This window comes from Bos mutus, chromosome 6, assembly GCF_027580195.1.
Source record: "Bos mutus isolate GX-2022 chromosome 6, NWIPB_WYAK_1.1, whole genome shotgun sequence".
Lineage (NCBI taxonomy): Eukaryota > Metazoa > Chordata > Mammalia > Artiodactyla > Bovidae > Bos > Bos mutus.
The window spans coordinates 94,713,541-94,729,784 of NC_091622.1; the positions used below are offsets into that span (position 1 = coordinate 94,713,541).

The following is a 16,244-nucleotide window of genomic DNA, read 5'->3' on the forward strand; positions in this document are numbered from 1 at the left end:
TTGCCAATGCAGGAGACATGAGTTCGATTCCTGGTCGAGGAAATGGCAACCCACTCCAGTATTCATTCATGTCCTGGGAAATCCCATGGACAGAGGAGCCTGGAGGGCTACAGTCCATGTGGTTGTAAAAGAGATAGACATGACTTAGAGACTAACAGCAATAAAACTAAGCTAAATATGGTATATATTTTGTTATTCTTACATAGCACATGTTTCTTTCATCTTTTGGAGTATTGTTGTGAATATAGATATTCCTTGCTGGTCCTCTTGCAAAGAATGAAATATCCAGGATTGGGTGCTAAATTCAGGTTTCCATCTTTAAAAATCCTGGACTACAAGTAGGAATGCATGTTACCCAAAATAACTGATCATAACAAAGACTTTAAAATAGGAAATAGAGATCTGCCAAAGCTCATTAATTTCTCAGGCACAGGTCTGAAAGTGCTTTTAAACTTAAATTGAAGGTCAAGAAAAATACAATTGACTTAGGCCTACCATCATTCAAGCTTTTCTTGAGAAGTAAGGCTGAATTGATATTTTTTTCTTCCACTATGTATAACTTTGGCCACCTCATGCGAAGAGTTGACTCATTGGAAAAGACTCTGATGCTGGGAGGGATTGGGGGCAGGGGGAGAAGGGGATGACAGAGGATGAGATGGCTGGATGGCATCACCAACTTGATGGATGTGAGTTTGAGTGAACTCCGGGAGTTGGTAATGGACAGGGAGGCCTGGCGTGCTGCGATTCAGGGGGTCGCAAAGAGTCGGACAAGACTGAGCGACTGAACTGAACTGATGTATAAAGAAACTAATTTGTTGAAAATCATCCTCAGTGTTCTCCGTTGGAACACATTGCTAGATTCATTGACTTGAAGCATTTTCATGATTTTTTAAATTTAGATGTTTTAGGGATTCCTTCATCAAAGAGCTGATGGCCAAATGGTAACGTTTAATGAGGTTTCCACCAAAAATACATAGTCACAGTGGATCCTAATAGAAGAATATACAGGCAAACAGTAATCTCAGATTTTACTAACATATAGGTCCTTGTAATCAAATTGCTATGGTTGAATAAACCCAAAGATTCCACCTGCAATGCAGGAGACACAAGAGATGTGGGTTTGATTCTCTGGGTTGGGAAGATGCCCTTTAGGAGGAAATGGCAACCCTCTCCAGTATTCTTGCCTAAAAAATCCCATGGACAGAGGAGCCTGGTGGGCTACAGTCTATGGGGTCGCAAAGAGTTGGACACTACTGAGCAACTGAGGATGCCCACGCGTGCCCGTGCACACACATACACACAGACAGACAGACACACAGTTTCCCCAGATTCTTTATGGTTTCTCAGAATGCATGAGATCATGAAGGAGGAGGACTTCAAAGCTGATATGATAATATAAGCACTCTGGAGGCTTCAACAGTGACATGTTTTGTTTGTACGTGATCATCAGTCGTTTTCTTCGTACCCTGTCTTACTCTAAGATTATTACCTCTGCAAACTCTTCATTCAAGCATTCAAAGCCTTCCTACCAATTTGTCTCCTTAGTCAGATTCCTTCCTTCTGTGCTCCTTCCCGGGTTTCTTTTTCCTACACAGGACCCAATCTTTCTTTGCCTCCACATCTTGGAATACACCACCCCTTTTGCTTCTTTATTTGTGCTGATCCACGTTCCCTTTCACAATTTGACATATATATGTATTTCTAATAAATACAAAACCCCAACTTTGATAGTTAATTCCATGTGGCCCTTCAAACCTCGATTCACCTTTCTCTTTCTGGGAAAGCACGAGTAGTGAGTTGTTTTGCTATTTTTATCTCTAAGACTTTGGCCAATCCACTTAGATTCATTCTGTTTCCATATTACGAATAACGCTAGTGCTACTTTCCTGGTGGATCTGTAGTCATGATTAAACAAGATAATGCATATAAAGCATGCATTTAGAACAGGGCTGGAACATGATAAAATTTTAATAAATATTATCATACTAAATTAAATATATATTTTCTAAGCCTTTCCTTGTGCTCAGTTCACTCAGAATAATGAGGAGACATTAGATAATAGAGAATACTGAGACCTAGATAATCCAGACAGAGAAGGCAATGGCACCCCACTCCAGTACTTTTGCCTAGAAAATCCCATGGACTAAGGAGCCTGGTGGGCTGCAGTCCATGGGGTCGCTAAGAGTCGGACACGACTGAGCGACTTCACTTTCACTTTTCACTTTCATGCATTGGAGAAGGAAAAGGCAACCCATTCCTCTTCTTGCCTGGAGAATCCCAGGGACGGGGGAGCCTGATGGGCTGCCGTCTATGGGGTCGCACAGAGTCGGACATGACTGAAGCGACTTAGCAGCAGCAGCAGCAGCAGATAATCCAGAATCCTGAGACCTCTGTCTCTTATCAGGTAGAATGCCTTAAGCCACACGGATTTTTCCCTCAGTCTTGAGCTATTTGAATTTTCATGTCTTTTTAGGCATTAGATGATGTCAAAGTGTTGGTGGTTGTTAATTTTAGCACAGATACTAGCTAAAGATGTAATCCATTGTTGGTACTTAGGACAGTGCCTAGCATGCAGGGTGCACTCGATAACTGGTATTATTATTATTAATGTCATTGTTGTATTATGAGTGTCCAGGGTTTTTTTCTCCTTTCTGTTCTCCTAAATCAAGACTACATTGTATTTAAAAATAATGTCCAAAGTGCCACTTAAAATGTAATTAATTAAAAGACAAGTTACTGATATCCTAGAGATTATTGTTTCCAGCACTTAAAATCAGAACATTCATGACATTCTAATTTTGAGAGGGCCTTTTTAAAGTAAGAAAGCTAACTCAAGGTGAAGTATCTTAACAGATGTTTTCATTAAAAATTTTTTTGCACTTCTGTGGAAAGCTTCAAAATTAACTCGGTAAGTACTTAGAGAGCAACTACCACAGACTCAAGTGTTGCACTATGTGTTAATTCCCAAGGATGATTTGTAGAACATTAAAATCCAAAAATGGATTCTGAAAAATTTTGCCAGCTGCCAGGGTGGATTACTTTAAATCCATGTTTTCAAAATGTAAAACTCTGTTCTAAAGGAAAAGTCTTTAGTAAAAACCTTTGCTTTCTAATTTTCCACAGATATTTTACCCTTTAAAAGAAGGCAGCTTCCACAGGCCAAGATCTTTGTGTGTTTACTGAAACTTAAAGGTTAAAAAAAAAAAGTTAAAACAAGCGCCTGGGGCCAAAAGAAGTCTTCAAAGATATTTTCGTTCAGTTAGTTTCCTTTGGGAAATTCATAAATTCTTTCTCATGTCCAAAAATTAGCAATAACTTAAAAATAGGTGGCCCAGTGGTAAAGAATCCTCCTGCCAATACAGGAGATGTAAGAGACGTGGGTTCGATCCCTGGGTCGGGAAGATCCCCTAGGGAAGGGAATGACACCCCATTCCAGTATTCTTGCCCCGGAAATCCCATGGACAGAGGAGCCTGACAAAGCTACAGTCCATGGGGTCTTGGAAAAGAGTCGGGACTGACTTAGCAACTAAACAACAACAACAACAACAATTTGAAAATGTTATTAATCTTTCTTTTGTTAATGGATTTATTCACAAGTCCATTTCTAGAAATTTCTGTTTTGAGACACTCTGCAAAAATGGACCTTCAGTTACCAGAGAACTAACTTTGGTAATCTGGTCCTTCACAGCATTGATTTAGAATGAGACTAGAAGCTCTGATCTGTAGTATTTTGTCTACATATCCTGGCAGGAGTTTCACCTTTTCAAATTTTGGATTGCAGTTGCCTCTCTTCCAAGACTACTCATTTTTATCGAAGTGCGCGTCTACTGAAGTCGTCAGACCTGAACTTGGGGAGGGTAATTTGAGACAGCTTTCCTAGGAGTGAGGCGGGAACCTGAAACCGTAACCAGACACGGGGGTGGGATTAACGCCCCAAACTCCGCACCGGTTTCTAACTGATTGGAAGGGACGAAGTGGGTGGAATCTTCTGACCCTGCCCCCGGGCCTCCGTAGCTAGGGACGCTTCGGCCACGGCAACAGCGATGGATCAGGACGAAGCGTTGACCACCGTGGACAATATAGTCACGCAGTTCAACACCTACGAAGATTTCCTGGACTCGCAGATCACGACCCTGGACTTGTACTACCTGGAGGTAAGGTCAGCCGCCCAGTAGGGTGGCCACCGCCTTTGCGTTCCCTGGGTCCGCGCAAGATCCTGAGCTCCCGGGTCGTGGGGTGTTCGCCCCCTGGCGGTGAATCTTGGGGACTGCAGGCGCGGCAGTTTCCTGACCGCGGCTCCAAAGCCACCGCGGTGGAATGTGCCGCCGTGTCCGTGTCCCTACCCGCCCCCCGCCCCCTCCACTACCTGGGTCTGAGCGGTATTCCGGCCCCTTTGTCCGTGGCGCCGCGCAGACCCGTGCCCGTGCGCACGCGCACACACGCGCCGCGGAACTTCGGTTGTCTGCCCAGCGCCGCCCTCGCCGTCTCCTGGCCGCCCCGCTTCCAAAATCCTCCCTCTCCGAGCTGAGGGGCTGGATTCGGAGACCCGCGGAGACCCTTCCGGGGGCTGCAGTTCAGGTCTGACACCCTGTTTCTTTTTGCCAGTTTGTACCAAAGAACAGAAGGCAGTATCCTTCCAGGTGTATCTCGTGTTCTACTGGGCATTTGGTTCCCTGAACTGTCACCCCCAGCTAGTTGGTTCAGAAAGCGCTTTGATTACAGGTACAGTTACAGCTCCCTGTAACTGCAGGCATAAGCTGACTCCTGTTTACCGAGTTGATGGAGCACAACTGTTGTTGACAGTTAAAAAAAAAAAAAAAAAAAGCCTGCAACACAGCAAAATCGAATGTAATTGGGATTGGCTACAGTCCTTCTCTGGCTTCTTAAAGGTGTTGGGGATGGGTGGGGAGCAAGTGGGGGGCTGGGAGGAGGGCAGAATGATAAAGTGCTTGGCCTCCTGGAGGAGAATCAGAATGGGGGGGGGGTGGATAATGGGCTGCGGGTCCTGAGAAGCAGGATATGGACCGAACGTCCCTGTAGCCCTGATATAGTCCCCAGACCAGGCCGACTAAACGGACACTGACTTGGAAATTCTGCTGTTTTGGAGCCAAACCCCGGACCCCCAAGTTGCCCCATATTTAGGCCAGAGAGAGCAAGTACTGCTATGTGGGTCCACTCCACATGTGAGTCTGAGAAGGATCTGTATCCTGCAGTGAACTCCACAAATACTTATTCACCACAACAGTCATTCTGTCTTTTAGTGGATTGAAATTTTTGGATTTGGAGTCCAAAATGATTGTATTAAAACTTAGATTTTACTTCAGTGGGGATTCCAAGGTCTGAAAAGTGCTTCTTCAAAACACATTTATGTGCTACATAGGAACATAATTTTTTAATACAATATATTTGACATGTTCACAATGCTTTCATTTATTTGTATATCCTTAGCTGCACTGGGTCTTTGTTGCTGCACTATAGCTTTCTCTAGTTGTGGTTCTTGGGCTTCTCATTGCTGTTCCTGGGCTGCTTCTTGCCATGGCTTTTCTTGCTGTGGGAGCACAGGCTCTAGGCGTGAGGGCTTCAGTGGCTGCTGCACAGGCGCTCCGTAGTTGGGGCTTGCTGTCCCTGGAGCTTCAGTTCAGTTCAGTCGCTCGGTCATGTCCGACTCTTTGCAACCCCATGGACTGCAGCACGCCAGGCTTCCCTGTTTATCACCAACTCCTGGAGCTTGCTCAAACTCATGTCCAGGGAGTCGGTGATGCCATCCAACCATTTCATCCTCTGTCATCCCCTTCTCCTCCTGCCTTCAATCTTTCTCAGCATCAGGGTCTTTTCCAATGAGGTAGTTCTTCGCATGAGGTAGCCAAAGTATTGAAGCTTCAGCTTCAGCATCAGCCCTTCCAATGAATATTCAGGACTGATTTCCTTTATAATTGACTGGCTTTATTTCCTTGCAGTCCAAGGGACTCTCAAGAGTCTTCTCCAACACCACAGTTCAAAAGCATCAATTCTTCGGTGCTCAGCTTTCTTCATAGTCCAACTGTCACATCCATACATGACCACAGGAAAAACCATAGCCTTGACTAGACGGACCTTTATTGGCAAAGTAATGTCTCTGCTTTTTAATATGCTGTCTAGGTTGGTCATAGCTTTTCTTCCAAGGAGCAAATGTCTTTTAATTTCATGGCTGCAGTCACCATCTGCAGTGATTTTGGAGCCCCCCAAAATAAAGTCTCTCACTGTTTCCCCATGTATTTGCCATGAAGTGATGGGACTAGATGCCATGATCTTAGTTTTTTGAATGTTGAGTTGTAAGCCAACTTTTTCACTCTCCTGTTTCAGTTTCATCAAGAGGCTCTTTAGTTCTTCACTTTCTGCCATAAGGGTGGTGTCATCTTCATATCTGAGGTTATTGATATTTTTCCTGGCAGTCTTGATTCCAGCTTGTGCTTCATCCAGCCCAGCATTTTGCATGATGTACTCTGCATATAAGTTAAATATAAAGACAATATACAGCCTTGCATACTCCTTTCCCAGTTTGGAGCCAGTCCATTGTTCAAACTACTGCACAGTTGCTCTCATCTCACATGCTAGCAAAGTAATGCTCAAAATTCTCCAAGCCAGGCTTCAATAGTATGTGAATTGTGAACTTCCAGATGTTCAAGATGGTTTTAGGAAAGACAGAGGAACCAGAGATCAAATTGCCAACATCTGTTGGATCATCGAAAAAGCAAGAGAATTCCAGAAAAACATCTACTTCTTCTTTATTGACTATGCCAAAGCCTTTGACTGTGTGGATCACAACAAACTGTGGAAAATTCTTAGGGAGATGGGAATACCTGACCACCTGACCTGCCTCCCTAGAGCTTCAGGCTTCAATAGTTGTGGCACATGGGCTCAGTGGTTTCAGCTGGAGGGCTCTAGAGCATGGGCTTAGTAGTTGTGGCTCATGGGGTTAGTTGCTCTGAGGCATGTGGAATCTTCCCAGCCAGGGATTGAACCTGTGCCCCCCTGCGTTGGTAGGTGGATTCTTACCCACTGTGCCACCAGGGAAGTCCAGGAACATAATTTTAAGGAAGTAGAAACATTTCACTTTAGTCCTATCTTTTCCATGAGCAAATTGTGTGACCTTGGGCAGAAAATTTGATCTTTCTGGAATTATGTGTTAAAAAAAAGCTGGGTGGTATTTCCAACATATTTTCTGACTTCAAAATCAAGCTTTTAATATTTTATACAGATAATATAAAGTTAAAATCATGAAGGTTCAGTTTTATGCCTTGCAATGGAAGTCACTGAAATAAATGAGGGGCAAAAAGTAGTGGTGCCAAACAGTGTTTGAATGTAAATTTTTGAATATCTAATAAATAATAATGAAATATAGACAATAAATACCCCAGTAGGATATAATTATCTTTGTAGCACATGTGCACAATTGCCAAGCTTCAGCTTAATATTGTTAAGAAAGGTTTCAATTTTTTTTAAGGCAGAGTTTTTCATGTGAGTTAGCAATGAAACTTATTGACATTGATTAGGAGTGAGAAATGAAAACTTTGTGTTATATTAATCATAATTTCAAAGGTCTCCAAAATGGAAAATGATGACTATGTTTGGGGGAAAGGTAAAGAAATTTGCTTTTACATTTGATGTTAGTTAAGCCATTTGCTGTCAGCCAACTTCTTTCACTGGCCACTTTAGTGCTGGCATGATGGGCACATGGAGGAAGACGGAGGCTACACATGGGCCCAGTGGCATGGGTGCCCTCTTGCAAAGGCTGGTGTTGCTGAATATCCGACTCAAATGACAGGCGTTTGACTGTCAGCAACCAAGTTGAATACCTGCAATATCGCACCATTTCTCAAGGGAACCAACCAACCACTTGGTGGCAAATTGACCACATTGGGCCCCTTCAACTTTGGAAAGGTCAACAGTTCAATCTGATAGGAACAGATACATTTGGTAGTAATGGGTTTGCCTCTTCTGGCTGTAGTCATAAGTCTGCTCCACTATCTAATGGCCTATGGAGTATTTTTTTCTCTTGGAAAAAAGCTTTTAAATATCATGAAACTATATCAAATGTTTTTCCCTTTCATGATGGAGGTAGTCAGGGGTAACTAACCTGCTACCAAGTGATTGGCTAATCCCTAAGACTTGGGCTTTTCATTTTCTTTTCCCATAGCGTTCAACACACTTAGAAGCAACCAATGCCATTATCTTTCTTATTGCCACTAAGTTATACTCTGGCAAAAAACACTTGGTTACCCAAAGCCCTGACTTCATTGCAGGTCTGTAAAGTTGATAAATTAAAACTTGGCCTCTGCACTTCACTGACTACAGCATAATCTTTTCTACTGTAAAGAGGGCTTGTAATACCTTTAATAAGGTCAGAGAACCAATTTTAGGTAACCTAGAACCATTCAGTTCAGTTCAGTTGCTCAGTCGCATCCGACTCTTTGTGACCCCATGAATCGCAGCACGCCAGGCCTCCCTGTCCTTCACCAACTCCCGGAGTTCACTCAGATTCATGTCCATCGAGTCAGTGATGCCATCCAGCCATCTCATCCTCTGTCGTCCCCTTCTCCTCCTGCCCCCAATCCCTCCCAGCATCAGAGTCTTTTCCAATGAGTCAACTGTTCGCATGAGGTGGCCAAAGTACTGGAGTTTCAGCTTTGGCATCATTCCTTCCAAAGAAATCCCAGGGCTGATCTCAGAATGGACTGGTTGGATCTCCTTGCAGTCCAAGGGACTCTCAAGAGTCTTCTCCAACACCACAGTTCAAAAGCATCAATTCTTCGGTGCTCAGCTTTCTTCACAGTCCACCTCTCACATCCATACATGACCACTGGAAAAACCATAGCCTTGACTAGATGGACCTTTGTTGCAAAGAAATATTTGCAAAGAAATAGAGGAAAACAACAGAATGGGAAAGACTAGAGATCTCTTCAAGAAAATTAGAGATACCAAGGGTACATTTCATGCAAAGATGAGCTCAATAAAGGACAGAAATGGTGTGGACCTAACAGAAGCAGAAGATATTAAGAAGAGGTGGCAAGAATACACAGAAGAGCTGTACAAAAAAGATCTTCACGACCCAGATAATCACGATGGTGTGATCACTCACCTAGAGCCAGACATCCTGGAATGTGAAGTCAAGTGGGCCTTAGAAAGCATCACTACGAACAAAGCTAGTGGAGGTGATGGCATTCCAGTGGAGCTATTTCAAATCCTGAAAGATGATGCTGTGAAAGTGCTGCACTCAATATGCCAGCAAATTTGAAAACTCAGCAGTGGCCACAGGACTGGAAAAGATCAGTTTTCATTCCAGTCCCAAAGAAAGGCCAAAGAATGCTCAAACTACTGCAGAATTGCACTCATCTCACACGCTAGTAAAGTAACGCTCAAAATTCTCCAAGCCAGGCTTCAACAATACGTGAACTGTGAACTTCCAGTTGTTCAAGCTGGTTTTAGAAAAGGCAGAGGAACCAGAGACCGAATTGCCAACATCTGCTGGATCATGGAAAAAGCAAGAGAGTTCCAGAAAAATATCTATTTCTGCTTTATTGACTATGCCAAAGCCTTTGACTGTGTGGATCACAATAAACTGTGGAAAATTCTGAAAGAGATGGGAATACCAGACCACCTGACCTGCCTCTTGATAAATCTGTATGCAGGTCAGGAAGCAACAGTTAGAACTGGACATGGAACAACAGACTGGTTCCAAATAGGGAAAGGAGTACGTCAAGGCTGTATATTGTCACCCTGCTTATTTAACATATGCAGAGTACATCATAAGAAATGCTGGGCTGGAAGAAGCACAAGCTGGAATCAAGATTTCCGGGAGAAATATCAATAACCTCAGATATGCAGATGACACCACCCTTATGGCAGAAAGTGAACAGGAACTCAAAAGCCTCTTGATGAAGGTGAAAGAGGAGAGTGAAAAAGTTGGCTTAAAACTCAACATTCAGAAAACGAATATCATGGCATCTGGTCCCATCACTTCATGGGAAATAGATGGGGAAACAGTGGAAACAGTGTCAGACTTTTTCTTTTGGGTTCCAAAATCACTGCAGATGGTGACTGCAGCCATGAAATTAAAAGACGCTTACTCCTTGGAAGGAAAGTTATGACCAACCTAGATAGCATATTGAAAAGCAGAACCATTCAATCTGTCCTTTAAATTTCCATTCCTCTGGAATCATTGCCAATAGCCAACTGTGACTCATTCAGGGTTCACTAAGAGAAGCAGAACATGCACACACACACACACACACACACACGTAGATGCAAATATGTGTGTGTCATGTATATTTACCTTTTTATAGAGATTTTCCCCTGCACCATTATGAAAACTGTTTAAATGGTTGAAGACGGGCTGTTTCTTTAGTGTCTGGAAACTGAGGTCATTAGGACAGACAGCCAGGAAGTAAAGTTACCTGAGAAGTGGGGGAAACGAGGGGAAATGGACCTATAAAAGTGCACTAGAATTCATAAGGACAAACTGGAACTTGGATCAGGCTGTCACCTTTTCTACACTTCCAACTTTGATGGTAGGAGGAGATCTGCAGAAGAAACTAATATCTTTAGTCACGGAGATAAACATACTCATACACCTGACCCAGGAGTTGGAGGAGGTAAAGGAGAAGATCCTGTAAGAGCTAGAACAATATGGTTGCTCTTCTTCTATCATCCAAATCTATTGCAAATGTCTCTTGGGGTCCAACCTAACTGTAACTAACTAAGGAAGGAAAGTTATGGAAACAAAGCTCTAACTTAGCTAAGTTGACAGAATACAGCATTCACTGCATCTACCACATTTTACTTTTCACAAGGAGACTGAATTAAAGTATAACTTATATAATTAAAAATTAATAAAAAGAAAAGCATGTAATTTTCTTGAATCATTTATAGGATTTGTATAGCCCTGACATCAATCCATAAAATGATAGCACAAAATGGAAAGCTAAAGACTAATTTTACTTACTGAGTGAGAAATGAATCTAGGAATATAATAAGAAACAATAGATCAGAGACTGCTAAATACTACTCTTAAGTAGTATGGTTTATCATAGGAATGCAAAGATGGACTCAAACAGGAAAGATAGCACTTCTCATCAGAAGTAATACAAGCCATGGTATAATGGGATAACATTCTCTAAAGTGCTGAAAGGTTAAAAAGTCAACCTGTAACACTAATCCAGCAAAAATGTCTTTCAAATATTAAGTGAAATAACTGAAGAAATCAAAGAGAAAACAACAAGTTCCTGAAAAAGATAAAAGAGAAGACCAACAATCCAAAATCTAGGGGATGAAAGCAAAAGCAGTTCTAATAGGGAAGTGTATAATGAAAGAAGCTTTTTAGGAAACAAGAAAAATCCCAAATAAGCAACCTAAACTTGCACTTAAAGGAACTAGAAAAAGACAAACAAAACCTGAACTGAGTAGAAACAAAGAAATTAAGATCAGAGAAAAAAATAAGTGAATAGAGACTAGAAAAACAATAGAAGAGATCAATGAACTTAAGTTATTTCTTTGAAAGATAAATAAAATTGATAAACTTTTACCCAGTCTTATCAAGTAAAAAAGAGAGAAGGCCCAAACAAAATCAAAAATAAAAAAGGAAATGTTATAATTGATACTACAGAAATACAAAGAATTGTTTAAGAGACTACTTGATGCTTTTGAACTGTGATGTTGGAGAAGACTCTTGAGAGTCCCTTGGACTGCAAGGAGATCCAACCAGTCCATTCTGAAGGAGATCAGCCCTGGGATTTCTTTGGAAGGAATGATGCTAAAGCTGAAACTCCAGTACTTTGGCCACCTCATGCGAACAGTTGACTCATTGGAAAAGACTCTGATGCTGGGAGGGATTGGGGGCAAGAGGAGAAGGGGATGACAGAGGATGAGATGGCTGGATGGCATCACTGACTCGATGGACGTGAGTCTGAGTGAACTCCGGGAGTTGGTGAAGGACAGGGAGGCCTGGCGTGCTGCGATTCATGGGGTCACAAAGAGTCGGACACGACTGAGCGACTGAACTGAACTGAACTGATGAACAACTGTATGACAATAAAACGGAAAACCGTGTAGAAATGGACAGATTCCTAGAAATGTACACACTCTCAAGTCTGAACCAGGAAGAAATAGAAAATATGAACCGACCAATTACCAGTAATGAAATTGAATCAGTAATAAACTAACTCTCAGCAAACAAAGTCCAGGAGCAGATAGCTTCTCAGGTGAATTCTACCAAGCATTTGGGGAAGAGTTATCTCCTGTCCCTTTCAACACTTCAAAAAATTAAAGCAGAAGTAATGCTTCCAAACTCATTCTACAAAGCCAACATCATCCAGATACCAAAACTGGACAAAGATATCACACACAGAAAAGAAAATTATAGATCAATATCCTCAAAAATCCTCAACAAAATGTTAGCAAACTGAATTCAATAATACATTAAAAGGATCATACGCCATGGTCAAATGGGATTTATTCTAGAGATACAAGGATGGAGCAATACTCACTAATCAATCAAAGTGGATTAATATTCACTAATCAAATTTCATTCAACAATTTATTAATATGACGTTATTAACAAATTGCTGAATGAAAATGATATGATCATTTCAATAGATGTAGTAAAAAGCTTTTAACAGTATTCAGTATCCATTTCTGATAAAGACTCTCAACAAAGTGGGTATAAAGGAAACATACATCAAAAAAATAAAGGCTGTATATGACAAACCCACAGCTGTCATCATACTTAACAGTAGAAAGTTGAAAGCATTTTATCTAAGGTCAAGAATAAGAGAAGGATGCCCACACTTGCCACTTTTGTTCAACAAAATATTGTAAATCCTAGTCATAGCGATTAGAGAAGAAAAAGAAAGAAAAAGAATACAAATTGGAGAGGAAGAAGTAAAACCACCACTCTTTCCAGGTGATATGATACTATACATAATAAATCCTCAGTCATGTCCAACTCTTTGAGACCCCATGGACTGTAGCTTTCCAGGCTTCTCTGTGCATGGAATTCTCTAGGCAAGAAAACTGGAGTGGGTTGCCATTTCCTTCTCCAGGGGATCTTCCCAACCCAGGGATCGAACCTAGGTCTTCTGCATTGCAGGCAGATTCTTTACTGTTTGAGCCACCAAAGAAGCACTACAGGTGGATTCTTTATCATCTGAGCTACCAGGAAAGCCCCAATAAATTCTCATACACCATCAAAAAATTACAAGAACTCATCATAAGATTAAGTAAAGTTGCAGTATACAAAATTAATATGCAGAAACCTGTTGCTTTTCCATATGCTAACAGTGAACTATCTGAAAGGGAAACTGAAAAAACAATCCTGTTTGTAACTGCATCAAACAGGACAGAATACTTAAGAATGAATTTAACTAAGGAGATAGATTACCTGTACTTGGAAAACCATAAGACACTGATGAAACCAAAGACAACACAAACAGATGGAAAGATATACAGTGCTCATTGGTTGGAGGAATTAGTATCGTTAAAATGACTCTACTACCCAAGACAATCTACAGATTCAGTGCAATCCCTATTAAAATACCAGTGGGATTTTTCATAGAACTAGCACAAATTCTAAAATTTTATGGAAACACAGGAGATGTCAAATATCTAAAGCAACCTTAATATAGAAAGAACTGGATTTAAAATTATACTGCAAGGCTCTGGTAATCAAAATAATATAGTATTGGCACAAAAGCAGACACAGATCAATAGAACAGAAGAGTGAGACCAGAAATGAACCCAGACTTTAGTGGGCAATAATCTATGACAAAGAAGACAAGAATATACAATGGGAAAAGACAGCCTCTTCAATAAATGCTTTTGGGAAAACTGGACAGCTGTGTGCAAAAAGGTCAAACTGGAGTACTTTCTTATACTGTGTACAAAAATAAATTCAAAATGGATTAAAGACTTAAATGCAAGACTTGAAACTATGAAACTTCTAGAAGAAAGCATAGCCTGTACATTCTTTTACACTGGTGTGGGAAATACATTTCTGGATATATCTGCCCAGGCAAGGAAAACAAAATCAAAAATAGACAAATGGTACTACATCACATTAAAAGGCTTTTGCATAGAAAAAGAAACTATCAACAAAACAAAAGGCCGCTTAGTAAATGGGAGAAGATATTTGCAGATGATACATTTGAGAAGGGGTTAATACCCAAAATATACAAAGAACTCATACAGTTCTACATCAGAAAAACCCAAACAAGATGATCAAAGAAATGAGAGGTAATCAGAATAGACATTTTTCCACAGAAGATACACAAATGGCCACCAGATGTATGAAAAGTTGCTCAGTGTCACTAGTCATCAGTTCAGTTCAGTTCAGTTCAGTTGCTCAGTTGTGTCCAACTCTTTGCGACCCCATGAACCGCAGCACGCCAAGCCTCCCTGTCTATCACCAACTCCAGGAGTTTACCTGAACTCACGTCCATTGAATCTGTGATGCCATCCAACCATCTCAACCTCTGTCATCCCATTCTCCTCCTGCCCTCAATCTTTCCCAGCATCAGGGTCTTTTCAAATGAGTCAGCTCTTCACATCAGGTGGCCAAAGTATTGGAATTTCAGCTTCAGGATCATTCCTTCCAATGAATATTCAGGACTGATCTCCTTTAGGATGGACTGGTTAGATCTCCTTGCAGTCCAAGAGATTCTCAAGAGTCTTCTCCAACACCACACCTCAAAAGCATCAATTCTTAGGAGCTCAGCTTTCTTTATAGTCCAGCTCTCACATTCATACATGACTACCGGAAAAACCATAGCCTTGACTAGACGGACCTTTGTTGGCAAAGTAATGTCTCTGCTTTTTAATATGCCGTCTAGGTTGGTCATAACTTTCTTTCCAAGGAGTAAGCATCTTTTAGTTTCATGGCTGCAGTCACCATCTGCAGTGATTTTGGAGCCCCCCAAAATAAAGTCAGCCACTGTTTCCACATCTATTTGCCATGAAGTGATGGAACGGATGCCATCATCTTAGTTTTCTGAATGTTGAGCTTTAAGCCAACTTTTTCACTCTCCACTTTCACTTTCATCAAGAAGCTCTTTAGTTCTTCTTCACTTTATGCTATAAGGGTAGTGTCAACTGCATATCTGAGGTTATTGATGTTTCTCCCGGCAATCTTGATTCCAGTTTGTGCTTCATCCAGCTCAGCATTTCTCACGATGTACTCTGCATATAAGTTAAATAAGCAGGGTGACAATATACAGCCTTGATGTATTCCTTTTCCTATTTGGAACCAGTCTGTTGTTCCATGTCCAGTTCTAACTGTTGCTTCCTGACCTGCATACAGGTTTCTCAAGAGGCAGATCAGGTGGTCTGGTATTCCCATCTCTTTCAGAATTTTCCACAGTTTATTGTGATCCACGCAGTTGAAAGCTTTGGCATAGTCAGTAAAGCAGAAATAGATGTTTTTCTGGAACTCTCTTGCTTTTTTCATGATCCAGCGTATGTTGGCAATTTGATCTCTGGTTCCTCTGCCTTTTCTAAAACCAGCTTGAACATCTGGAAGTTCATGTATTGCTGAAGCCTGGCTAGTCATCAGGGAAATGCAAATCAAAACCACAAGGTAACACCTCACAAATTTCAGAATGGCTGTTATCAAAGACAACAAATAACAAATATTGATGAGGATGTTGAGAAAAGGGAAACTTCATGCACTGTTGAAGAGCATGTAAATTGCTACAGTCCTCGAGAATTTAAAACTGGAGCTACCATATGATCCAGCAGTTCTACTCCAAAGAAAATGAAAATGTTAATTCAAAAAGACATAGGCACCCCTATGTTCATTGCACTATTATTTGTATTAGCCAAGATATGGAAACACCTAAGTGCCATCAACAGATGAATGTGGTTACAATAGAATATTACTTAGCCATAGAAAAGAATGAAATCTTGCCATTTCTGCCAACGTGGATGGACCTAGAGGGCATTATGCTAAATGAAATAAATCAGACAGACAAAGACAAATACTCCTTGATCTCACTTATATGTAGAATCTAGAAAATCAAAACAAATGAACAGCTATATTTAACAAAACATAAGTAGAGTCATAGATACAGAGAAGAAACAGGTGATTGCCAAACGGGAATGAATTAGAGGGAGGAGAGAAATAGATGAGGGATATTAAGAGATAAAGACTTCCAGGTGCACAGAATTGTGTGAGTCGTGGGTATGAAATGTACAGTGTGGGGAAAAGAGTCAATAAC

The 16,244-nt window shown here is 41.1% G+C and overlaps 1 protein-coding gene across 1 annotated transcript in view; it reads left to right on the forward strand.

The window, feature by feature from the left end:
• Positions 1-4,023: 4,023 nt before the first annotated feature.
• CFAP299 (cilia and flagella associated protein 299) overlaps positions 4,024-16,244 on the forward strand; it is a 719,586-nt gene continuing 707,365 nt past the window's right edge. Inside the window, exon 1 of the mRNA XM_070372982.1 lies at positions 4,024-4,154. Coding sequence (XP_070229083.1) covers positions 4,044-4,154 — 111 coding nt within the window. The 5' untranslated portion in view covers positions 4,024-4,043. The remainder of the gene's footprint in view (positions 4,155-16,244) is intronic.